Here is a 26,795-nt window from a genome sequence, read left to right as displayed (position 1 = left end):
ATTTGGTCCATGCCAAATGGTTTTGGACAAGACTGAATATCAAGGATATCGTACGGACATTTTGGATGGGACCAAACATCTGCTAACCAACTATTGCTTGCCAGAATTTTCCTATACATATACAATTTATACAAATAGGATCATACTATGTAAAATATTCCAGTTTTTTTTCCTTAATCTATTTTGGGTAACTTTTCATAACAATTTAGGGAGATCTACTTTGATCCTGTTTTAATGGCTGCATAGTATTCCATTGTATGGATTTACGAGAACTTATTCAACCAGGCTTCTCTACTGATGGATGTTTTTCCTTATAGAAATACAAAAACCTGGGACTTCCCTGGTGGTCCAGTGGTTAAGACTCTGTGCTCCCAATGCAGGGGGCCCGGGCTTGATCCCTGGTCGGGGAACTAGATCCCATATGCTGCAACTAAGAGTTAACATGCTGCAACTAAAGATCCCTCATGCCACAACTAAAGATTCCACATGCCACAATGAAGATCAAAGATCACGCATGCTGCAACTAAGACCAGGCACAGCCAAATTAATTAATTAATAAAAAGAAATACAAAAACTTCTTTCTTTTGTCTCTGACACATTTTTAAGAGATACTGGGAGGAAAGATAGATAATGGGAGTGGTGAGAAGGAATTGTGAAGGAATTTTAAACAGAAAATGTTTGGTTTTTAAAGTCATCTGATGTATCTTTTTTTTTTTTTTTTTTTTTTGCGGTACGCGGGCCTCTCACTGTTGTGGACTCTCCCGTTGCGGAGCACAGGCTCCGGACGCATAGGCTCAGCGGCCATGGCTCACGGGCCCAGCCTCTCCACGGCATGTGGGATCTTCCCAGACTGGGGCATGAACCCGTGTCCCCTGCATCGGCAGGTGGACTCTCAACCACTGCACCACCAGGGAAGCCCTGATGTATCATTTTTTCTCTTCTGTGGTGACGAAGTGCTTGAGGTTTCTAGGGACAGGAAAAAGAAGAGTAAAATGCTAGGACTTCTATTATCTCAGGTCAGCAAGAAAAATACTCATTATTTTTGCTCCCTTTATATTTTTTCAAGTTTATTATTTGCTCAAAATTTGCAGATGGGATTAATGCACTGGATGAGAATTTGAACTAGATGATTTTTCATTTTTCCCTGCAACTCCAGGACTCAGTGATATTTTGATCATTTTGATAGCCCTTTCCCCTCATATCATGTGATTATTAACTATATGATAATACATAACTATTAACTTATATTAACTGTATAATAATTTAAAATAGCAATTCCATTTCCTCATTACAACTCGAGGTCATCAGGAAGGACTTCTGAAAAGAGGAGACTTTAGTAAGAAAAGGGGATAAGGTTTTCCTTAATAAAACCAGCCTTTAGTTTTCCCTTTAAGCAGGTTTTCAAAGAAGAGATGACCTCACCTCTCTCCTTAAAATGCCTGCTCCTAAGGCAAATGTTGTAAGGGGTGGTTTCGTCTGTAGTGTTTTTTGGCACGTCATCTGGACTTAGGTAATTTTTGTTTTTTGAAAAGTTAAAAATTCCTTAATTTTTTATTCCTGGTACGACTACCACAATTTACAGGGCAATATACCTGATGTAATGAAAAGAAAAAGACAAAGCTACAACAGATAAAAGACCTCAGGAATGTACATCTAATTGACACTACATTGCGTTAATCAATAGCTGCACTTTTTACAAACTATGGCTGTGACAGTCCTGAACAAGAAGGGTTTCCTGTTTAAGCTGCAGTAACTTTTCTGACTGTGGATCATCGTTCCTTCTGTGGCAGATCTTTACAGTTCCTGTAATGCATTTGGGACGACTGTCTCAAAGTAACCTGCAGCTTTCCTGACAACTCCTCACTCTCTCTCCTGCTAAGAACTGTAGCCCTTTTCTTCCGAGTTTTTAGAACTTTCTGCTACCATATCCATGGACTTAGGTAATTTTTATTCACTGTATCACAAGAGAACCATGTTTTTATGTCTGCTTTGTCTAATTACCGATCTTGCCTCCTTGTGTTGTAGAAATCATCCAAGAAATTAGTTCAGTTGATGTTAAGAGTTTTGGACTGCAAAACAAAGTTCTAAATGTTACTGATCCAAAGACTAAGACCCAAGGAAGGAACAGAAGAGCAAATCATAAAATTAAAACACTGATAGTTGGCCTTACCTTAGCAGTGGAAGTATATTTCCCTTTTTTGAATCTCCTATTACTGGGTTTGTTGGGCAATTACTAATATTTTGGGCTGTTACCTCACTAAGATGGTCAGTCCTTATTTATCATCCTTACGAAAGCTACAAGTCTAAAGGAAAGACAGAAATAGACTCATTGGTTCTAAAATAAGCCCCGCAGTTTTATAGAACTACTTATCTCTTGGGAAAGATGGGAAGGTTCCCATCATCTCAGCCTGAAAGCCATCCTTTGTCTTAGCCACGTTTTCCATTGCTGATCATTTACTAGGAAAACATTCCAGTGAGTGTACAGTGAGTGGTACAGACCACGAAAAAAGATGAAGTGGAGATGCCCGGCATGCCTCACTATTTATAAGAAAATATTTCCCCCAAAGATGGGAAAATCCAAGTCTTTAAATACTCTGGGAGAGGAGAATAATGGAAAAAACTCTTCAGTTTCTATCCTGTTGGTTCATAAGATTTTTCTCACAAATCATTTGGACAGGCCGTTAAGCAAGTCACATAGTGACTGGAATCTTCTATTAATTGCCTCACTTTGGGTTTCTGGCTAACGTATCTGGCAGCAAGACTGAAGAACAAGCAAAAGAGAATGAACAGCTGGTGGTGGTGTGGGAATGTGAGGCCATCTATTATTTGTGGCCTGGAATCCTGGGTTAGGTGGGAGGACCACAGGGCTGTCCTTAATAGGATAATCCACGTGGATGGTTTAATAAGTAAATGATTTGGCTTCTTGTCTTTAAATACAATCGCAGTCTAGGTTAATTTTTTGTTCTGAAAATTTAGTTTCCTTGCTATTTCTACCAGCAAGTTCATTCAGCAGGTCTCTCTGGAATTTAGTGCATATATTACTACATAATATTAGTTTGTCTTCCTAGACAATCAGTCACCCATGGTCTTGGGTTTGGGAAATATTACTTAGTCTAATCCTAGTCTAATCCTGGTTTTTCTTTTTGGCCACGCCACGTGGCTTGAGGGATCTTAGTTCCCCAACCAGAGATTGAATCTGCGCCCTCGGCAGTGAAAGTGTAGAGTCCCAACCGCTGGACTGCCAGGGAATTCCCTAATCCTAGTTTTCCTTCGGTACCTGCCTTCTAAATCCCTTTGTGGTGTGGATCCTGAGTAGGTCAGTCATGGTTCAACAAGCAGAACCAGTAGAAGACGGATACCACATTCGTTAAGGAATTTTCTTAAAAGGGGCAAGCTTATGTAATTGCAGAGGCCGTCCAAGAGAAAGTACAGCGTTTGTAGGGCAGGCCATGAGGGAGGGAAGGTCATGAGCAGGTGGAAACCCCACGGGTGTGGTCTGCAGCAGCTTTCGACAGGTGGAACATCTTCTCTCTCTCTGGAAGCCTTCACCCTGCTTTTAAGGCCTTCAGTAGATTGAGCCCGTCCCACCCAGGATAGCTACCCTTAAAGTCGACCCATTAGGGACTTTAACTACATCTGCAAAATCCCATCCCAGCAGCACCTAGATTCACGTTTAATTGAATTACTGAGGGCTGTTACCTATCCAAGTTGACACATCAAAAACCCATCACATTCAGAGAAGCCAGAGGAGCTGCCTGGAAAATACTGCCGCAGAGGTGCTTCTGCAGACATTTATTAAATCAGGGCTGGTATCTCCGCTGCTTTTTATAAGCAGTCCCATCTGAGCAGTCACAGTTGTAGAGCTGCCTGCTGTGTGCCTCAACCAGGGGAGCCTGGTTAGTTAATCTTGTGAGGACTGAAGCCCACTCTTGAGTTTTCAGAAGTTGCATGTAAAACAGGTTTTTGTTGACTGAAAAATGTTTTCCTCCTGATCACCATTTTGTGAGTTTTAAAATATTTGTTTACACTTAAAAGGTAAAGCTTAAGAGCCACTGGCAGTGGAAAACTAAGCACTTACTTTACCAGAGAAGCTATTAACATGGTTTGTTCTGGGGGTTGGAAAGGGAAGGGAGTGTGGCTGTAAAAGGGCAACGGGAGGGGTCCTTGTGGTGATGGAAATGTTCTGTACGTTACTGTGTTGACGTCAGTATACTGGTTAAGGTGTGCTGTCACACAATTTGGTTTTGCAAGATGCTCCCAAAAGTATGTGGGATCTTGGGTGAAAACACATGAGACCTTTCTGTTATTTCTTACAACGGCATAAGAATGCATAGTTATTTCAAAATAAAATTCTATTAAAAATGATCCATTTTATAAGGCAGTCCTTTTATAATATGATTAATCTTTTTCTAATCTGTCTTTTTTTTTTTTTTTTTTGTGGTATGTGGGCCTCTCACTGCTGTGGCCTCTCCTGTTGCGGAGCACAGGCTCTGGACGCGCAGGCTCAGCGGCCATGGCTCACGGGCCCAGCCGCTCCGCGGCATGTGGGATCTTCCTGGACCGGGGCACGAACCCGTGTCCCCTGCATCGGCAGGCAGATTCCCAACGACTGCGCCACCAGGGAAGCCCTAATCTGTCTTTTAAAAATAGTCATGTTTTCTTAAGGAGGTAGACATGTACATGTCTTAGCCCTATGCTCGAATAAACTACATACTCAATATATATTTGAGTGGATGAAAGTATGACTGTTGGGAAAATTGTAGGTGATAGATGATTTTTTACAAAACATTTTTATATTAAACACAACATAGAAGCTTAAATTCTTAGATGAAATATTGAGCATACTGTAAAAAGATGGAGTCTTCACTCTGTAATAATGATGACCGAGAAAAGATGTGATTTACTACCTCAAAAAATAAGGCCAGACGTAACCTAAAACATAAGTCTAGAGGAAACCTCTAGAAATGTGCAGGAGGTAGTTAGCTGTAGGACAAATACTATTTTAGCCTGGAAAGTTGTATAGATTGAAGGTAAAACTACTTTCGAAGGATTCAGATAAGTGTGTGGATTCGCTCATTTAGTGAATATTTGCGTGCCTCTGAGGTGCCGGGCAGCTATCTGTAGTTTTCATGTATTTCAGGAACTTTTCCAGATGTAAATGCTGATGTCCTTGAAGGCAGCCACACCTTCCCCAAATCTCCATGGATACAGCTGTCAAAATCTGAGAACCACGTGGATTGGATTTTCTCAGTGTATGTTTCTAATCTTACTGCATCAGAGATATTTATGGAGAAGTGAAATTCAGTCAAAAATAATAGTAACATTCTAAAGATATCTACAAACATAATTCTTTTAAACATTGATTGTCTTAAAAGATACGTTCAACCTAATGTTTTTCTCTTTCAGGTATTTCTTTTTTTTTTAATATTTATTTATTTATTTGGCTGCGCCAGGTCTTAGTTGCGGCATGCGGGATCTTCGTTGCTTCGTGCGGGACCTTTTTTTTTTTTTTTTTTAGTTGCGGCATTCGGGATCTGGTTCCCTGACCAGGGATCGAACCCGGGCCCCCTGCATTGGGAGCACGGCGTCTTAGCCACTGGACCACCAAGGAAGTCCCTCAGGTATTTCTATTTTAGGGATACAGAATAAGAAACTACAGTTAAGAATGGGCAGGTGGGACCAAACTTAGTTTACATGTTAAGAAACAGGTATTTATAGCAAATAGAAGGAAGCCTGGGACAATCAGAGAGGTAACCTCCAGGGAGCAGCATTGAGACTGGGCCCTGGTGAACTCAGCCTAGGTGCTCTGACTCCTGGGGGCTCCCTGCTCTGTGCCCAGGTCTCTGCAGTCAACCTTCAGGGAAGGCATAGGCTTTGCTTCTGTTTTTTTTAAGTCCCTTAGAGGCTGAGCACCTCCGTGAATGATTGCCCTTCTTACTTTCAGAGCTTGGTCAACGAATTTCCCTGAAAGCGGTTATAATCTAAATTAGTAGATAAATTCGGGTTCTACCCAGGAAACGGCCCTATTAAGAAATACTGTCTGCATCAAAAACTCCTACCCTCACCCCCCAAAATTAGATTATTTTTTAGGAAACCATGATTCCATATTCCATCCTAGTAAACCTCCTGGCAGATGTGACCTAACTGGGAGTGTCGATGGCTGGGGAACCCCACATACCTGGAGCTGAGAAGCTGTCCTGCTAGGGAGATCTTGGTCAGCCACTTAGCTGGTGGCCACTGGAATTTTTAGAAGTAGTAAAACTTCTGATAAAAGAGGGCTTTTTGTCTCCTGGAATAGCAACAGTTATCATCACTTAAAACCAGTGTATTTCTATATACAGCAAGTGCTTCTATAGATATACTCCTGAATTATTTATACAGGACTATTTTAAGATCTGTGTCACATTTTTCTGGTGTATTTTATGGTGGGAAAATTCAGTTGGAAAAAATGCACTTAGCTGTGGCTGGGATGGTGAGGTAAAATAAGTACTTAAAAAACATGAAGGTTGTGGGGTTTTTTTTTTAGCTTTAAACAGGACAGAAATAGCAAGGTGATAGCTCCCTGAATGAAATCGTGTTGCTTCTCCTTAAGCAAACTTTACCATTGTACTCATGTCATAATACTAGATCTATCACTGTATGAGTCAGTAGAAGATCTGCAAGGCGTGTGTAAGAATCCATCCATGTATTCATTACAGAAATCTGTGAGAAAATAGCTGCTTTTGTGTACTATAGCTTGTTATTCAGGGTTTCTTTTTCTTTTGATTTTGCACCTGTTGAACTGAGAGGGCGATGGATAGGGTAAGGACCTATCTACTGTTAAGAGCAATGTGGGTGTGGAGACCCAGGCACTCCCCGGGCCCAGGTGTAGCTGAGGCGGGGCTGTGTTAGGGCTGTGTGTGCAGGAGTCAGGCTCCTGTGATCGCTGATCACTTCCCCTGAGGAGAGGCTCCTTCTTACCTCTTCTGTGGGGATGAGGAAAACCGTGGAGGTTATGATTGGACAAAATCAAGTCATTTGATTGGCCGGGACAATGAGAGCATAAGAGGAGGATGATGGCCTTTGAACCCCACTCGAAGACGTTTTCTTTTAAATTTAGCTGTGGATGGGAAGTGAGCACTTTTTGAGTAATAGGATGATATGATTGTGTTGCGGTTTAGTAAGTATTACCTTTGTGTATGTAGGAGTGTTAGGTTATTATGCTAGGCTTGGTGGGGCCTGCGGATGAAGAGGAAGACAAAGATGAATAACACAGAGGTCCCTGTGGTCAAGGAGTTTATGATCTAAGCAGGGAAACAACTAACCTTGTGGTAAATGAGGTTCGAGTACACGGGCAGCGTTGTCAGCTGAGGAGGGGCCACAAGAACCAAATGGTTACTTACGTTTCAGAGATTTGAAGGCTGCCGTCCTGCCTATCCCTGCCCAGGTTTCTCGTCTAGCTCAATGTCTCTGGCCTTCATTTCCTCCTCGTGTGCCGCTGCGTATACATCTTACGAGATCTTGGTAGCTCTCGCCTCAGTTTGCCTCTTACAAAATGCAAGACCCAGACCTGAACACACTATTCCACATATGGCTAAATGTAGTAGGAGCATTGCTTCCCCTTTTCTGAGGTTGTATTGCAACTGAGTCATCATGAGATAATATGCTGCTGGACCACCAGGTCATCTATTTTATGGGGACCTGCTATTAACACAGAAGGGGTTGCCGACAGGTCCTACGTGGGAGGCCACAGGCAGGCCTGTATTCCCCTCGGAACCTGCTTACGTCTGCTTATCCGACTTAGCTGCTTCTCCTGTCGCGCCCTGACGCCTTCCTGCCCCTGCCTCCCATACCCCTGAAGTCCCCTCTAGTCCCTCCTGGGTGGTAGTTCTGTAACTACTCCTTGAACTATGCATTTTCTTTCTTTCTTTTTTTTTTTTTTTGATGTGGACCAATTTTTTTAAAAGTCTTCATTGAATTTGTTACAATTTGGCTTCTGTTTTATGTTTTGGTTTTTTGGCCGAAATGCATGTGAGATCTTAGCTCCCTGACCAGGGATCAAACCCACACCCCCTGCATTGGAAGCGTGGAGTCTTAACCGCGGGACCACCGGGGAGGTCCCTGAACCGTGCATTTTATACACATTATTGCATGTAGGTATCCATCCATTCATTCAGTCTTCGTTAAAAAGGGGAAAAAAAGGGTGGGGAGAAATGGAGAGAAGAGGCAAAGGTGATTCAGAGTTTTAAGCCTGGGTGATTGGAGATCTAATGGCATCATTTCCAGAAGTGGGTATTCAAAAGTGGTGTTATTTGGGGGAGGACAAACCAGACTCTGTCTAAAGACACAGGCCTTTTTCTCTCTGGTGAAGGCTCCCTGGCAGAAGCAGGCCAGTGTGTGTCCCTGTTAGAAGTAGGAAGGGCTGTTCTGGAAATCACAGTGGATGGCACTGAGATGATAGTCTTTGGATTCTTCATCTATGACCTTTCTTATCTTGAGCATCTTTTGTCACCAGAATCATCTTTCACAACCTTTTGACCACATATACTTTTGACTCTTTTCTGCTTCTTGAAGTGGTTTTTAAAAAGTTTGGCTTCCAAAACACTGTTCTCTCTATTCTCTGCTCACTCCACCGGCCCCTCCTTCTCAATCTCCTTTTTGGCTGTATCTCCACTTCCTGCCCTATGAGACATTGGCCTGCCCCAGGCTCAGTGCTGGGATCTTTTCTCTGCCCACACCCTCTCTCTCGGTGATCTCCTCCAGTGTCTGGCTTCACTAGCCTCTCTTCTCTGGGGGATCTCGCTCTTCATCTGTAACCCACATGTCTCGCTCGCTCTCTCTTTCTCGAGTTCTGACGTAGGTATGTAACTGCCTGTTTGACATTTCCACTAGGATGTCTAGTAGGCATCTTGAACTTAACCTGTCTAAAACTGAATTGATTTTTTCCTTCCAGACGTGTACCTCCCACAGTCCTTCTCGGCAACTCTATCCTTTCCACGGCTCAGGCCCCAAAACCTTAGAGTCAGCCTTGGCTTGTCTCCTTCTCTCCCGCCTACATTCAGTCCATCAGCAAAACCTGTTGGCTCCTTCTAAAATATATACCTGGAATCTAAGTACTTCTCATCCCCTCCACTGTTAGCATCTGGTTCCGGTCACTATCTCCTCTCACTGGGATTGCTGAAATAACTCCTTCCTTCCTTCCTTCCTTCCTTCCTTCCTTCCTTCCTTCCTTCCTTCCTTCCTTCCTTCCTTCCTTCCTCCCTTCCTTCCTCCCTCCCTCCCTCCCTCCCTCCCTCCCTCCCTCCCTCCCTTCCATCTTTATTGGGGTATAATTGCTTTACAATGGTGTGTTAGTTTCTGCTTTATAACAAAGTGAATCAGTTATAATTCAAAAAGAGTCATGTACCAAAATGTTCATTGCAGCTCTATTTACAATAGCCAGGACATGGAAGCAACCTAAGTGCCCATCATCGGATGAATGGATAAAGAAGATGTGGCACATATATACAATGGAATATTACTCAGCCATAAAAAGAAACGAAATTGAGCTATTTGTAATGAGGTGGATAGACCTAGAGTCTGTCATACAGGGTAAAGTCAGAAAGAGAGAGACAAATACTGTATGCTAACACATATATATGGAATTTAAGGAAAAAAAAAAGTCATGAAATAACTTCTTGATTGGGTTTCCTTTTTCCCGGCTCTGCCTTTCCCGCTGCATCTTTCTCCCACCAGCTGCCAGGACTTTTCTCACCACAGCAGTCAGTGATCCTTTCAAAACAATACAGATCAAGTCACTCTTCAGCTCAGAACCCTCCAGGGACTTCCCATCTCCGAGTAAAAGCTAAAGTCCTTGTGATGGTGACATGATCTGCCCACTGCCCACCACCCCTGCTGCCCGCCGCCACCCCCATCTTTGATTCTTCCTCTCCTGCTCACTCTGTTCCAGCCACACCAGCGTCCTTGCTTTTCCTCAAGCACGCCAGGCCTCCCCTTTCCAGCGCTCCATTGTTCCCTCCACCTGAAACATCTTCCCCAGCCCCTTACTTACTTCATCTGGCTGTTTAACGACCTTCAGCTCGATGTCCCCTTTCCCTTGGCCAGCCTAAATTAAATAATTCGGCCCCTACTTTTTTGTTCTCCACAGCACATTTTATACAATCTGACATGCTTTCATACTATCTCTTTCCCTTAGTGTCTGTCTCCCCTGCTAGAATGTTCCTTGAAAGCCAGAGCTTTGTTTTGTTCCCTGAGGTATGAGCCTGGCACATAGTAGGCATTCAGTAAATGTTTACTGAGTGAATGAATGGATTTGTGTGACTATAGTTCATTGATACATACATAGCATTGTGTTTTCTGGATTATAAATTATGTGCATAAACATTAGCTCATTGATCAGTTTGTTCACTTTTTGTAAGTCAGACTAAATCTAACTCTAATGCTATTTAAAGTGTATTGACTTCCTTGATGACTAATATGCAAACTGGTTTCCTTGGGAGATCTTAAGTATGGCCATTCAAATCTATCCTCCATCCCGTTTTGTTTTAGTGATGGGGGCCCTGAATTCTGATTTACAGAGCATTTCTTTCTTTTATCACTAGTTCCATAGAACAGCGGTCCCCAACCTTTTTGGCACCAGGGACCGGTTCCGCGGAAGACAGTTTTTCCACGGACGGGGGTGCGGGATGGGGGGGTGGTTCAGGCGGTAATGCGAGCGATGGGGAGCGGCAGATGAAGTTTTGTTCGCTCGCCACTCACCTCCTGCCGTGCGGCCCGGTACCTGTCCTCGGCCCGCGGGTTGGGGACCCCTGTCATAGAACTCACTCTAAGGAACTTTATTAATTCTTTTCTTTTCTTTTTTTTTTTTTTTTTGCGGTACGCGGGCCTCTCACTGTTGTGGCCTCTCCCGTTGCGGAGCGCAGGCTCAGCGGCCATGGCTCAAGGGCCCAGCCGCTCCGCGGCACGTGGGATCTTCCCGGACCGGGGCACGAACCCATATCCCCTGCATCGGCAGGCGGACTCTCAACCACTGCGCCACCAGGGAAGCCCCTATTAATTCTTACTTACTGAGTTATTATAATTCTTTTGTTAGATAAACTGGGAAATGTTTAAAAACAAAGGCATATCAAACGCTTCATTTGCCCTACCCTTCTTTAAGTGAGGGGCCACGACACTGCACAACCTCAGGCGAACCATTAGGCCTTGCATTCTGTGCCCCTACAGTGGTGTGACACGGCAGCCATCGCAGATATAAGACGTTTGGCTTTAGTTTCTCACGGCTGAATCTTCTGTTTGTTTTCCTCCTGCTGTTCGAGTGGCATTTAAGACTCTGTCTGCCTTGCGCTTGCATTGTTAGGTCTCTTGGACTACCGCCTGTCACTTGTTATTAGTGCAGCTGTGTCGAGTTGTTCCTAATTCCATTCTACTTCATCTACCCTCTTGGCTTTCCTCCTTAGCTATTTCACTTACTCTGTCTACTGTTCCATTTCACTTGATTGACATCAAACTTGTATGATAGCCAACGAGTCCATATTTTCATCAGGCAGTTAAGGTACCCTTTGCCAGCCTAATCACTATCTAGTTAATTATTTCTATCAAAATACAAATGGTATCTGTCATTCAGAATTCGAGCCTAGCGTCGTGGTAAGGTTAAAAAATGGGAGTGTGGCAACCTGCTACCATTCTGGGCTGATTCTCCAGAGAGAATAGGCAATACTTTGATTTAGGGAGCAGTGAAAGCAGGCAGAGGCAGAAATTCGATCCCAGTTTTACTGTGTAGATGATTTTACTTAGCATACAATTACATTTTACTTAGCATTACAATTACAAGACATGTTCTTGTAATTTCATCTGTGCAAGTGCCCTGTTTTGAGCACGTAACAGTTAAAATCTAGGTGATTATTTCATAATAACTTGCTTATGATACTGAATTTGAATAGAAATATATTGATAGAGCCCTGTACTCTGAAGAGAGGCCTGCATAGATTCTCTTAGGTCTGACTTAGTGATCCCTTAGTGATCTAGGACCAGACTACGTGAAGAGAGGCTATGGGTATAAAGTTCAGGACAGTTGGAAATGACATGAATACTGCAAGACCTCTTACAGCTAGCAAAAAAGGGCTGTCTCCAAGCCCTAATGTCTGCTTTATTCTGTATATAGTTAATCAAGTTTATTTGATCCATGTATATTTAAAAGTTTTAGTGCTACTTAATGCCTATAATTACATATTGTGCTGATTGCTGTGTTTTCATTCTTTGGAGGTTAAGAATCCAAAAAAATTCTAGTTTTTGGTTTATAAATGCCTTTTATTAGTTTCCCCAAAATTGCTTTGCTGCTTTCAATCCTGGCTTAATGCCTCCAACACTCAGGTTCAAAAGGATGCTGTTTGAGCTCAGTTTTTAAAATTTCTGTATTGACAGGTTTACATTTTCTTTTTGATTGCTCCATGGATGAGGCCAAAGACTGAACTCCCTGCAGCGAATGGTTAAGTGGGGGAAGAGGTACCTTGTATCGTTGTCCTCCAAAAGCATGATTAGGGAAGAGGGGTATCATTTTTTTTTTTGTACTGCTTAGTGGGAAGAAGGTTCAAAAAACAAGACTTCTCACCAGGAATTCCAAAGCTAAAAATATGTGGCTCTGGGGCAGATGAAGAAGTTTCAACATTGGAGGTGGGGGTGTGAAAGGGAACAAGTGAGCTTGGAAGGAAACTCAATAATTTTCAATCTCAGAATCCTACCTTACATGAATAATTTCTCCGAGAGTAAGGCTCTTTCCAGTCAGATCTGTTGGTGCTGCTGAGCTGGTATTTCAAGTATGTCCATCTGCATTTAAACGAATTGCTCCAAGACAATCTGATTATGCGGTAGTTACTTTGGTGAGAATAGCGCCTCAGTGGAATGGAAACTTCATTTTGAGTCTAATATTAGACCTTGCTTTGGAAAATTCCTTTTAAATGATCACAAGCTGGGAATAGCAAAAGAATTTAACTTTCGACAGACAGCATTCACCAAGAATTTTTAACTGCTTATGTTTGGGTCCTTGGGAAAGCAGATGTGAGAAACTGACCGGACCAAATTGACTAGACTAGAATCGACTTGAGCTGATGCGGTGTTTATATCTATTGCTGATAAGTTTCCCTGCTAGTCTCATTTGCTCAAAATATTTTCATTCTTTGAGCGTGAGCATGCTAAGGATGCAAATTGTTAGGAGGCCTAATTGTCTAACGATCTAAACTTCTAGGCCTCCAGACATTGTTGCGTATAAAGGGGTCTGAGGCAGAGCAGAAAAGGGCGGACAGGCTCTACAGAACCAAAGCCAGTTTCTGAGTAAGTGCTGGGAACTTGATCAGACCTGGCCTTCAGGATATTTTTAGTTTGTCTGGATGATTGTGTCTGAGCAAACTCACCCAGTTTGAAGTTTTAAGTAAACTTTATTTAAAGGACACCCCCTCACTCCACCCCCCCCCCGCAAAAACCCAAAAACCTCACCCTGACATTAAAAAAAATAATATACGTGTTAACTGATCATGAAATTTCCAGATATCGTGTCTCCTTGGCGTAACCTAAGGATAAGTTTCAGATGCCTTGCGTGCCTTGGGTTGGGAAAACCAATATTGGTGTTTGAGATAAATTTAATATTTTAAAAGATCTTTCTGAAATTGAAATGCATCTTTTAACCACAGTGTACATTTAGTGTAGTAGGGGTTTTTTTTCTTACTAAGCTGGCAATAAGTTGATGGTGCCTTAGAATTGAGGAGGAATATTAATAAATTAATAGGAGCTACCATATTGATCACCCAGTGGATCCCAGGCACTGTCTTTGCTAGGCACCAACATTATCTCTGACACTCACGATAATCCTGTGTGGCAGCGACTATCATGAATGCGCCTGGGTTTAGAGGAGACTGAGGCTCGGAAAAGTTAGGTAGTTTGCTCACGATCACACTGCTGGTGATGGCTAAAGTGGCAGTGCTGGAGTTCACATCCAGGACTGGTCAGCTTCACAGTATGTGTTCTTCCTTGTAGGTTATATCTTTTTGATGTTTACTATATTTGAAATTAAACCTGAGAAATTTTCAACATTTACTTATTCGTTTTTAAGGGACAATCATAAATCCATTACATGTTAACATAAACAACATTTTTATTAAAAATAACTTTTTTCCAAAACATAGTGTCATTGTTTACCTTTATGTGTATCTCTTTATTATCTAGCTAAATGGAAGGCAGCTGGATTCTCTTCTGCATTCAGTCTGTGCTGTATACTGTTTTAATCGAAGTATGTGAAGAAAATCTGGCCTCACACAAATATGTATTTGGAAAAGGGAGGGGTATTTTAATAGGCTTTTTGAATAATTGTGTATGTTCTTCCTTGATAATATACCCAAACTCCCCAAGTGATAGTTTCTTAAAGGTTAGTTGCAATATAGAATCTGAAACTATGCCAGTGGACTTTTGGTGCACTGTTACATTAAAATCTTTTGGTGTGGAATCTTCCTTACAGAAGAATTCTGAATAATGTGTGTAGCTACCCTCTGACTCCAGGAAGTAGAGCTTAATTCCTACCACTCACCCCTCCCTGGGGGTGGGCTAGACCTAGTGACTTGCTTCCAAAAAGTAGAATGAGGGAAAGGGAAAAATTAGTAACTTTGTAGTGGAGAAGAAACCTGGGAAACTCTACCTTAACCAAGTGGTGAAGGTGAACATCGCCTGTGATGTCATGTGGCTGCCATGTGAGCCCTGATGTGATGTAACTAGAAAACTCATAATCCCAGTCTAATCGTGAGAAAGACATATCCAGATAAGAGGTCATTCTGCAGAGTACCTGACCAGTGCTACTTGATGGTCAAGCTCATGAAAAACGAGGGGGGACTGGGAATCTGTCACAGAACAGAGGAACCTGGGAAGACATGACAGCTAAATGCAATACGGTACTCTGGATTGGATACTTGAACAGAAAGAGAACATTAATGGAAAAACTGGTGAAATCCAAATAAAATCTGGAATTTACTGAATATTACCATATCAATGTCAGTTTCTAGTTTTGATGACTATATCATGGTAAAGTAAGATGTTATCAGTGGGGGAGAAATTGAGTAAAGGGTATACAGGGACACTACTGTCTGCAACTTTTCTGTAAATCTAAAATTACTGCAAAATAAAAAGTTTTTTAAAATCCACTGTTATGTATTGCATTCTGAATAAATCATTTACCCATGCGTGATTTGGTAACACCATGGCCATGGTCATTTGGAAAATACTTGTTCACAGAGTTATGCAGATCTTTGAAATGTTGACACATTTTATTGTTCGGTGCTTTCAAAATCTCATTTGTTAATAGCACCACCTGTCTCATCAGAAAAGTCTTTACTGAGAAGCTCTCAAGCTCATGGCGGTGGATACAAGTTTCCCAAAATTCTAATTTTCCCTTGAAAGCTCAGATGTTATCTTTGGCAGCAAACACTGCTGTTGTTTTCCTTAATGTAACAGGCTCATCTTGTTCATTTTCAAGAAAATGTCTGCCAAATATCCAAGTCTAAATAATCATAGTTTGTTTGGTAGCCATTCTTTCAAATAAAAAAGATGTTCAGTGGGAAAAAGTGGCTGATCCAACTTGCAACTCAAACAATTTGCGTTGAGTCATTCTCCTTAAAACAATTTGAGTCCTTTTCCTCAGAACAACTATCGTACTTGAGAATGCAACAGAAGTGTTCTACCGTACTTCGCAATTTGTCACATACAGTATTGAAAGACAGGTCCCGGGAATCAAGGTTTAATGAAGCTTATAACTTTTACTGCTTCATCAAGGATATTCTTTTTGTTGTTGTCTGAAAAGAATTATTTTATTTTTAAATTTTTATTAAAATATAGTCGATTTACAATGTGTTGGTTTAAGGTGTACAGCAAAGTGATTCAGTTACATATATATGTATATATGTATATACACACATATATATATTTATATACTTTTTAAAATTCTCTTCCATTATAGGTTATTACAAGATATTGAGTATAGTTCCCTGTGCTATACAGTAGGTCCTTGTTGGCTATCTATTTTATATATGGTAGTGTGTATATTTTAATCCCAAACTCCTAATTTAAGGGATATTCTTAAGAGGAACTAATTTTTTCCCCTCTCTCTGTGTGTATGTGTGTGTGTGTGTGTGTGTGTGTGTGTGTGTGTGTGTGTGTGTGTGTGGAGAAGGCAGTGACCAGTAGCATAGTGACCACCACTACCGCTGCCTTGATTTGTGCTCAGGCACTTTACACCATTGGTGCGAATATCAACACCGTGGAAAATTCCAGGAACATTTTAGTGTTCTAAATGAAAATAGTTTGACCTTTCTGACTCTCCTAAAAGGGTCTTGGGCACCCCTAGGGGTCCACAGACCACACTTTGAGAACTCTCCTAAAGTAAAGTAGCAGTTGCTAAAAGGTCACAAAGGAAGAGCTGACATAACCGAAGACCAAATCCATCAGGAAGCAAGTGGTAACATGGTGGTACCATGTGTGTAGACGATGATGCTCTTCTGGATTAACTGGTCTTACTTTTTATGGCCCATGAAGCTTTTCCATTTGTTTGTCGTATTTCCAAACCATTTTTAAATGCTGAAAGATAGACTTTGATAATCTTGTATCTGTGTTCGCTGCTATTTTTACCATCATCATTTATAAGACTTCATTCAGGAAATTCTGAAAATCACCTCTTTGTTTTCTTTTCTTTAAAGGTAAATCTCACCTGGCTATTGTGCAGCGAGTAAACAATGAGGGAGAGGGGGATCCATTTTATGAAGTTCTGGGAATTGTCACGTTAGAGGATGTGATTGAAGAAATCATCAAATCTGAGATTCTAGATGAAACAGATTTATACAGTGAGTACCATCGCCTGAGTGTAATTTTCCAAAACCTTTGCTTTTATTTGTCATGTTGTTTGTGAGTCATCTGACATCTCTCCAGCTGTTGTCTGCCTGTTTCTAATTATGCACTGTGTGTGTAGGCTGGGTACCACCTACCAGTATATTCCAGTCACTTCATCGGAGAGGAAGAAGAGGCAGGTCCTGTAGTGTCAACTGGCCATGGTTTTTTTTGAAAAGCCAACTGCTTCTAACTGTTGATTTGGGCATTGCTTGCCCTGAACAGAAAACTCCATTCCTGGTTTTCACATTTATTTTACATCTGGAGGGAGACTTGTTCTTTACTAAATTTTCATTTTACACAATTAGGCAAATTGTTTTCAGATAAATTTCTGTCTGTACCTATGGTCATAATTCAAATACTTAAAAAGTGAGGGGGGATTGTTAAATTGATGGATAGCAACTGTTGAAATGTCTCTATTCCAGGACCCATGGGCCAGGGTAGAGGTGAGGTTTGCAGGCATAGTTTTGCTGGGGCAGTGGTGGAGCAGCAGGGTAAATATAGAGAAAGCAGGACGGGTTAGGGTACACAATAAAAATTGTGTTTTTCTTGTTCTGTGCTTCTCTGCCTTTTGAGAGGTGGTCTTGGATCGGGGCAGGGGAAGGGAAGTATCCACACCTGTTTGCCCAGGAGTCGGCTTGATTCTGGGCTGAGTGTTGAACATGAATCTTGTCTCATTAAAGTCCACAACTGTTGGACTGTGGAGCTTAAACCCTCTTCCTCAGCCTTACTCTTAGCAAAGTAAGACTCTTTCAAGAGTTTCTTAATGCCAGAGGTGGCCCAAGGCCTGAGATGTTCGGGGCTCTCAAAGGTGGTATAGAGAAAGAGGATCTGGGCTCTTTTTGTCCTGTTTGGCTTTTAAAGCGTGACTTGGAGGGAGAAATGGACTGTTCAAATGGCCTGGAGCACCCAGGACAAAGCCAGCCTTGCTCAAAGAGGAATGATTTGTTTTCAGTCCCGTTAGAAGGGAATGTCCCTCATTTTAAAATTTAAAAAGTCTCCCATGCACCCTTAAAAAAATACATTTTATGTTTAGCTCTTGACCTCCTTCTGAAAATGTATCTTATTTTTTCCTCACATCTGTATAGTGTTCTTTACAAAAAACACCAGTTCCTATGTGTTTTATCCTTTTGACTCTTGGAGAATAATCAGAGATTTCATAATAGAGAATATTGTTAGTATTGCGTTTACATTCTTTTCATCCTTCCTCATAGTGACTGTTTAATACCAAGTGTGTCTCTGCATATTTATGCGTTTCCCCAGGGGTAATCCTCATTGTAAGAAAGATAATCTAGACATTTATGAGCTTTTATGTTTACACTTCAGTTCACTTCTTTTAAACCTTGATGAGACTGATTTCATACATGGCTTCCTGAGATGAGATGCTGAACTTGTGGTTCAGGTATATTCTTGATTCAGATCAGGGATGATGACTACCTTTGTCATTAGAAAATTATTTAGGATGCTTGCATTGATTTATGCTGCCTGATTCTAAAGATAATTTGAGACAGGAAAATTACAGGTTGTGTTCACCGTCTCCCCAGGACAAGCCTAGTTAGTAATCACTCTGATTTGCCCTAGGCATGAAATGGTAATGTAAAGACTCATGATTCTTGGGGGAAAAAAAGGAAGCAATTAGGATCTTGTCTCTAACCTAGTTTTTTCTTGATCATTACTTTGTCCAGAAAAATACTTGAAGAAAGGTTTTGCATGAGACGCCTTCTAGATCAAGGATTGGCAAACTACAGCCCTCAAGAGCATGCCACCTGTTTTTATATGACCCAGAAGCTAAATTTTTTTTTTACATTTTTCAGTTGAAAAAAATCAGAATAATAATTTTATTTTGTGACATGCAAAAATGATAAGTTAAAATTTCATATCCGTAATAAAGTTTTACTGTAACACAGCCCCGCTAATTCATTTACATATGGCTGCTTTTTGCTAAACAGCAGGGTTGAGTAGTTGCAACAGAGCATACATGGCCCGCGAGCCTGAAGTATCTGCAGTCTAGCCCTTTACAGAGGAAGTGTGCTGACCTCTATTCTGAATCACTTCCTTTGTATTTGGTTGACCTTGAGGATCTCGTGGTCTAGGGTAGAAATGCAGCTAACAGTTATTATTATTAAAATACTGTTCCATGAAAGTGTTCTTGTTTGTTTCTTGAGATTGTGTGTGTGTGTGTGTGTGTGTGTGTGTGTGTGTGTGTGTGTGTGTGTTCTCTTTCAGCAGAGGCTGGGAGCCTCTTAAAGGCAGGGACGTGCTTCCCTGTGTCTTCTGTAATGATTGTTCTTCACTGTGGTGTGGCAACCTCAGTAGCAGGAGCGTGTGTGCACTCCGGGCTACAGGCTCTGTTGCTATGTGGTTGTATAGGCTCCACGAGGGGAGGATTCTTGTCCCCAGCTGCCCAATAATGTACTTAAAAGGGCTCTGAAGATCCTCACGAAGTGTGTCGATAGTTGCTCCTCATCAGGTTGCCTGTGATTTCTTACTCTGGATTGTGTCACAGTCATGACTGTGCTGCACTGATTTAATGAGGATTCTCTCTCCCTTCCCCTTCCCATGTGGTGCTTGTATGTAGCGTGCCCACCATCTGGAGAGAGAGCCTAGCCTTTTCCATATATTATGTCATTTTCATTCGAAAAGAGCCCCAATCTAACGGAATGTATTTCCATTTCTCCCTCAGCTGATAACAGAACGAAAAAGAAAGTGGCCCATCGAGAAAGAAAGCAAGATTTTTCTGCCTTTAAGCAGACAGACAGCGAGATGAAGGTTAAAATATCACCACAGCTTCTCCTGGCCATGCACCGTTTCCTAGCAACAGGCAAGTGCAGCTTATCATAGTTTGAAATCTCTGCCAACCCTGGAGCGAGTTTCTCACCCACCGCTGACTGGGGTGGGCTGGGGGTGGAGACTGGGAAATGGGGTGATAAGTAATGCCACTTTTGTGTTTTGTTTTTTGTTTTTTTGTTTTGTTTGTTTTGTTTTGTTTTTTTCTTTTTAAATTCTCTCCTCTCCTATGTTCAGTGTCGGCATGAACCCTCTGAGACATTTACCAGGGGTGGACCAGTAACTTAAAATTGGTCTGAAAGGTAAGGATGAATGTTAGTGCCACACTGCATGTGAACAGTAGGCCAGGTCATCCGCTTCAGCTAAGTCCAGGGGAGAGCCAGCTGGCGGAGCAGGTGGACAGTGCAAACCAGACACTACCTCGTTGTGTGTCGGACAGTTGAGTAGTTCTCTCTTCAGCTTGCCTCAGAAGAACAGTTGGACATCGGTGGTGACACAGGTGCTATGATTTGCAAAGAAGAACAATAAATTTTCAAAATAAAATCTTTACCCTTTATGGTTTTAATGAAATCAGAAATTCTGAGAACTCTGACATGGATTTCTTGATGGCCTCTTCAAATCAGATTGTTAACTTGGGCCCATTCCAGGAGGCAAGTGTTCACATTATTAAAACCACCAACCCAGCCAGCACTGACTGCTCCAGAGAGGTCAAGGTCGAACGGACTTGAGAGACCGACTGACCCTGCTCACATCCCCAGATGGCTCTCTAGGCGAAGGGTGAGCTCTGTTGGCCAGGGGAAGTGTGAGAAAATCAGAGTACCCAGTGGCCTGTAGAAGACGTCTGTGTCCAAGATGGGCAGCCAGTGCCTTTCAACTGAATGCAGTACACTTAAGATATTTTGAAAAGAATGCTAACGGCAGCCATGTGATGGAATGTTATGTACACTTTAAGATCATGTTTTCAGATACCTGGACATGCTCTCACCATATAATATTTATGACATGGGAAAATACTCATAATTTAATGTAAGGTGAGAAGAAACAGTATAAAACCGTGTGTACACAAGATTATCCTTGTGTTTTTGTGTGTACACACACACGTACACGGCACACATGCCTAGGTGAGGTATTAGAAAGAAATGCTCACCAATTGCTCAGAATGGTTACGAGTGGTTGGTTTATAGGTGATTTTATTTTCTTCTTTATTTTTTTCTGTGTTTTCCAAAATTTCCACAATGTACTGTCTAATTTTGTTTTTACAAAAGTCACAGAAGCTAATGCAGAATTTATATCGCACATATAAAATTAAAAAAATTTTAAAACATAAACAATGTCTTTAACTTGCTTATTATTTTCTATTTCTGATAATATTGTTCATCATTTAAGAACCAAAATTTAAAACTAAATGTTCTCCCACTCTGCCTCTGAGATACCATAAAGTCTACTTTCAGTCTGGTACCCTTAAGTCAGTAATTTTGGGTTTTGTTATTTTAATAAAACCAATATCTTTGTAAACTCAGATCAACATTACTTTTTTTTTTAATTAGCAAGTTGGAGTGCATGTTGATGTGTGCACGTGCCTTGCTTTTATTCTGAATCTCTACCTTCCTTTGTTCCCAGACTTTCTCAGGGTAGTTGAATGGGAAAATGAGATGTGGAGCACTGCGTCTGTGCACCTGGTACTAACCCACACCTAGATGCTTCCTGACCTTTGCTTCTTCCTTTGGCTGTTGTTGGACAGTCAGTCTTTTGTGGCCTGTTGCAGGGCGTCCTGGCAGTCATGGAGCCTGCTTCTGGTTGCTTTTCCTTTGTGTCAGTCAGAAAATGAGGGTATTTTTATGAGAACTGAAACCAATGACAGGTTGAAAATGAAAAGTTTTAAAGCAACAAACGTGAGAATTCAGCATTTTCTAATTTCTCCCAGGTAATCTGCCCCCAGAGGATCACCAAATGGAAGTCTCGTTAATCCATACTGTTATCGCTTCAATTCCAAGTATTCTTTTCTCTAAACACCTTAATCACTAGTATCATTTTTTTCCATCCATTTGAAGTGTAATATCAAGTTGTGTTTATATCTATAGAAGTAGAAGCATTTAGCCCATCCCAGATGTCAGAGAAGATCCTTCTAAGGCTGCTAAAGCACCCCAATGTCATCCAGGAGCTGAAGTATGATGAGAAGAACAAGAAAGCCCCAGAATACTACCTCTACCAGCGAAACAAACCTGTAGACTACTTCGTTCTCATTTTGCAGGTCAGAAGAATTAATCAACAGTTGTTTGATCTTATTGAGTACCCACCCTTCCAGTTTGGAGGAGACTTGGTATAGGTGAATGGGTGTCAAGGATATAACATACTTAATAGCTTCTGGGGTGGCCTTACAGTGGGAGAATTTCATCTCCCTGTTTTCGTATCTGCAAACAATTTCAATATAAAGCAATGTCATTAATTTAATTTCCAATACAGACGGGCACTTAGTGATTGCTGAGGCATTGAGGCATTCATTTGAAGAAGGGTGAATTCAGGTGTTTGTATTTTTTTTTGGAGAGTTTGGGGAATTACCTGTGCATGTCTAAATCTTGGATGGGCATTTGAAATTTAAGTGTGAGTTGTGAGTTCCTTGAGTCTTCTTTTTATCATCTTTTATTTCTTCCGCCCCTCGTTAGGACTTGGTCTTGCACAACTTCCTAGAGATGCCTTATGATCTCTTCCCTTAATGCCATCAAAATAATCCATTTATTATTGTTTTTATTTCTGATTACTACCAGCTTCTGTTTTAATGAGGAACTGATGGGATAATCACAGCGGCTCATGGCAATGGTAACTTACCTCCTTCTCACTGTAACATAATCCACTATATAAGGTGAGAAGGTCGATCCATTCTGAACCCTCTTAAGGGCCCTAGAGGGGCTTTTGTGCTTGGATTGACAGGAGGCCCTTATTATCTCACAGTTTCACTTGGTAGAGCACAGTTCTTGGCCTGGAGACCAAGATGAATAGTACAATGAATAGCATGCTAGTTTTATTGATTTCTTGTGTCTCTTTATTGAAGAATTACTTTTATAGGAATTCTGAGTGTATTTCAATGTAAGAATACTAGACCCTTAAGCATTCTCCTGTTTCTTCGTTACTTCCTAGGTAAGAATTGGAGGGATCTTTATAAGAGTATAATTAGCACTTGGTAGACCCATCTACAATTTACGTTGAGTCCAGCAAGTCCCAATTATCTAAATGAATCAAGATGTTTCTTTTTATCTGAAAACAACTCTTAGCAGATGTCTAGATGTTAGAAACTCTGGGAAGTGTTGTGTTCATGCCCCGTGTTTGGACTGTATGGTGAATTCCGGAAGCAGAAGTGAGGAACTGTAGAAAAGTCTATGGATTAACCAGGTATATGCTGCTTTCATATAGTGTTTCTTGGAAACTTCTGTTTGCAGGTTTTCTAAGTCAGTACCCTGATTATTCTACTAACCTTAGTCTCATTCAATCCTGAATTGTTTTTCTTTTTCTCTGGGGATAGACAAGCTTGAAACTCTGAGGGGGTTGGGAATTTATTTTATTTACTACAGCAAAGGAGTAAGGCATTCATGTTTCTCCTAAAATCTAGATGTGAATATTCCTTAAACCTAGAGAAACTGAATGACATTTAAGATAGTTTATTTAGAACTTTGAGGATTGACATTGTGAATTTCAGTACTATTAGAAACTCTGTGGCTTTCAATCGTCGATTTTTATATAGTTAGCGTTTATGAATTCTGATTCAGTAATGCTCTATTGGTATGTAAAAAAGCCATTTCCTGGCTGGTGGATCTAAAAATAGATTTTATGGAAGAGGGACTTCATAATTCTTGTCACTTTATAAGTAAATCTTTAAAGATATTTTTGATAAGGTTTTTATGTCCATGTACCTATATTTGAATACCTATGTCATGTTAAATATTTTTACAAATGTGACAAGTTCTTGGAACTGACGATGTCATGGGAGTTTTTTTTAATATTTATTTTATTTATTTATTTTTGGCTGTGTTGGGTCTTAGTTACTGCGTGCGGGCTTTCTCTAGTTGCAGCGAGCGGGGGCTACTCTTCCGTGTGGTGTGCGAGCTTCTCATTGCGGTGGCTTCTCTTGTTGCGGAGCATGGGCTCTAGGCGCGTGGGCTTCAGTAGTTGTGGCTTGTGGGCTCAGTAGTTGTGGCTCACGGGCTCTAGAGCGCAGGCTCAGTAGTTGTGGCACACGGGCTTAGTTGCTCCGCAGCATGTGGGGTCTTCCCAGACCAGGGCTCGAACCCGTGTCCCCTGCATTGGCAGGTGGATTCTTAACCACTGTGCCACCAGGGAAGCCCCATCATGGGAGTTTCATAAAGATTTCAAGGATTTATGGAGGTATTCAGACTGTAGAGTTTGGTGAAAATCATGTCCTTGAAGGCCAGGCAGTTACCTGAGGTACCCAGAGTATGACAAAATGAAATATCATAATACCCTGTCAGTCTAGCATAGCCATCACCATTTACAGAGTATATTCCACCCTAAAATATCACTAATCCATCATTGGAATTTCATGCCAGGTTATTGAGCATGTTCTACTGCATTTCAAGAGCATTAAACCAGAGGAAAGCGGCTGTAGCTACCTTCCCTTCCTGGCCCCAGTGCCAGCGAGCTGCCGTCTTCAGACACTAGAAAAACTCTTTTATTAAGTAATTGATGTTTGGAATACAATTATACCTAGAAACAATCACCTTGAGTTTAAACCCTAGATGAAATAAAGTCTAATTTATTCGAAGCAAACCATTTAAGTAAGCTTACTTAAAAGAATATCCTATAGGTTATGGGACACATACTGCGTATGAATAAAAGGCACTTTCAAGTTTTATCTGAGAAAGTAGATTTTTAAACTGAAATGTATTGTGATAAAAGCACAATAAATAGTGAAAGAAAACGTTATTGGCTCTACATGTCTTTAATAACTTAACAGAATACACATATAAAAGTAGGAATGGGTAGGAACATAATCTTGGTGGAAAATTTTTTCCACCATCATAAAAGAGCAAGAAAAAAAATGTTAGAGTTTTAAATTGTGTAAATAAAATTAACCAAGTTGAAGAAAATTAAATATAAAGCCAGGGAAATACACTTTAAAAAAAAAGTTTTATGTTACTTCTTCATAAAAATTGGTCATTTGCGCTGTCACATGTAAATTCTAATAAATTTAGAAAGATAGAAATTTCATAAAACTACCTGCATAGATCATAATGAAATAAAATTAGACATAAAAATGCATAATCGAAAAGTACTAAGCTATTTTAAAACTAATCAATTCTCTTACAAAGGTTTATACATAAGATATAGAATAAAAGACTATTAAATAATATAAATACCGTATCCACAGTATGTCGAAGTTTAAAATTTTATTCCTCTAGGTATTTACATAAGAAAAAAATATCTCTGATTTTCTATAATAGAAAAAGAGCAAAGCAACAAACTAAAAAGAACAAATTAAATAATAGTGTCATGAAAATAACTTTTAAAATGAAAACGTTTTACATCCCATAAATAAAATAAAGATTGGTCCTTCTAAAAGATTAAAAAAATCATTATTCTATTTGCATAATTAATGTGATAAGAGAAAAAAGAAAACTAGAAGTTCTCCCTTCCCCCCAAAAAAGCAGCTAGAATCAAAGGAATTGCTTGGAAAAAAAAAAAAAATTGAGACTCTAAAGAACTGGATTTCTGTATTGTACAAATAGAACAAGATGATTTGATAGTTAAATGCATTCTTTACGACAGTATGGCCTAATCTAAAGTCTGATAATGTTCTGGACCAGTCTCACTTGTCCACATTGATGGAGAATTCCTAAATAAAAAGGTAGCAGTTAGAGACCAATAATGGACTGAAAGAGCTATTCACTGTGACTGTGACTGAATTAGTATTATTTTAGGTATTCAGGGCTAGTTTTAATAGAAGGACAACAAAACTAAAATATGCCGTGTTAATTAGGGAAGCAGTAAAGGAAAAAATCCCTATGCTTAAATCAATAGATATCAGGACAAAATTAAGCATCCATTCTTGATTTCTAAAACAAACCAAAAACAAAAAATCTTTGTAAAAATCCATGATGAACAGTGAACAAAAAAGAAAAAAATGCTGTAAACCAATCATATGCTTAAACTGGCAGCTTCCTTTTGGGAATAAATATATAAAACCCCTCATATACATGCATTTCAAGAAATCATTTTTTATAAAGCTTTTTATGCCAATAGATTTATAGCAAATAAATCTATCAATTATAATTAAAGTAGTAGAAATAGTCCATATGTCTAAGCTAATCAAATTTCAGTGTGGAAATAAATTTCAGTGTGGTCATAAAAGAAGTAGAAAGCATGTACAAAAATATGTCAAAAAAGATAGTGTGCCTGTAATTATAACTATTATAAACCATTTTTCTAATATATATAGTTGATATTTTACAGTGAAGTATTTATTGGTCCTTTGGGGAGTAAAATGTCTAAGCAGATAAAAAAATATCATTGTTCTTACACAACACGTAATTAGGTTATGATTTTAGTAAATATAAAGAATAATAAGAAAACAAGAGGAGTAGCTTTTTTCTTTACCAATTATGTAATCAATGGAAAGGGATGCTTTTTTTTCTGGGGTTAATTTTTGTTGATTTCATGCCCCAGATGTTTTGTTGTTCAATTGCCCCATCCACTCTTTTCCTTTAGGGCTTCTGACATAGATTTGAAAGGGTTTTTCCCTACGGAGTGAAATCTGTTCTTTTGTGGAGGTGGCAGGTAGCATCTTAGAACTAAACAGCCTTTGACAATATTTAATATCATTTCACTTGTTATTGGGAGAGAGTTGAAGCCTTCAATACCAAACCTTCTCAAGGAGTTTTGAGTTGCAGGGTCTCCGTGTCCCAGTGAATAATGTTTCCTCACTCTTGAGTTGTGTACAGATAACACAGCCATGCTACAGAAAAAAATTATTTAGATACCTAGTGTTGCCTCTATTTTTAAAAAATTAAATACGTATAAATATAAAACTAGCATGAGCTCCTTTTGAACCCTTTGAGCTGAGAACTCTTACATAGAACAATAAAGAAAACAAGTTTGTAATTAGT

At 40.2% G+C, this 26,795-nt stretch overlaps 1 protein-coding gene across 3 annotated transcripts in view; it reads left to right on the top strand.

The window, feature by feature from the left end:
* Positions 1–26,795, top strand: part of CNNM2 (cyclin and CBS domain divalent metal cation transport mediator 2) — a 138,993-nt gene that overhangs the window by 99,164 nt on the left and 13,034 nt on the right. For 2 of the 3 annotated variants that reach the window (XM_019939915.3, XM_019939914.3), the window contains exons 2-4: positions 16,707–16,850; positions 19,577–19,714; positions 21,762–21,931. In XM_019939915.3, the coding sequence (XP_019795474.1) occupies positions 16,707–16,850; positions 19,577–19,714; positions 21,762–21,931 (452 nt within the window). Of the gene's footprint in view, positions 1–16,706; positions 16,851–19,576; positions 19,715–21,761; positions 21,932–26,795 lie in introns of those variants that run through there. The other variant, XR_012326915.1, reaches the window with a different exon arrangement.

This window comes from Tursiops truncatus, chromosome 16 (genome assembly GCF_011762595.2).
Source record: "Tursiops truncatus isolate mTurTru1 chromosome 16, mTurTru1.mat.Y, whole genome shotgun sequence".
In the NCBI taxonomy this organism is placed as follows: Eukaryota; Metazoa; Chordata; class Mammalia; order Artiodactyla; family Delphinidae; genus Tursiops; species Tursiops truncatus.
The sequence above is the reverse complement of the archived record's forward strand: the minus strand, read 5'-3'. Positions and strand labels throughout refer to the sequence as shown.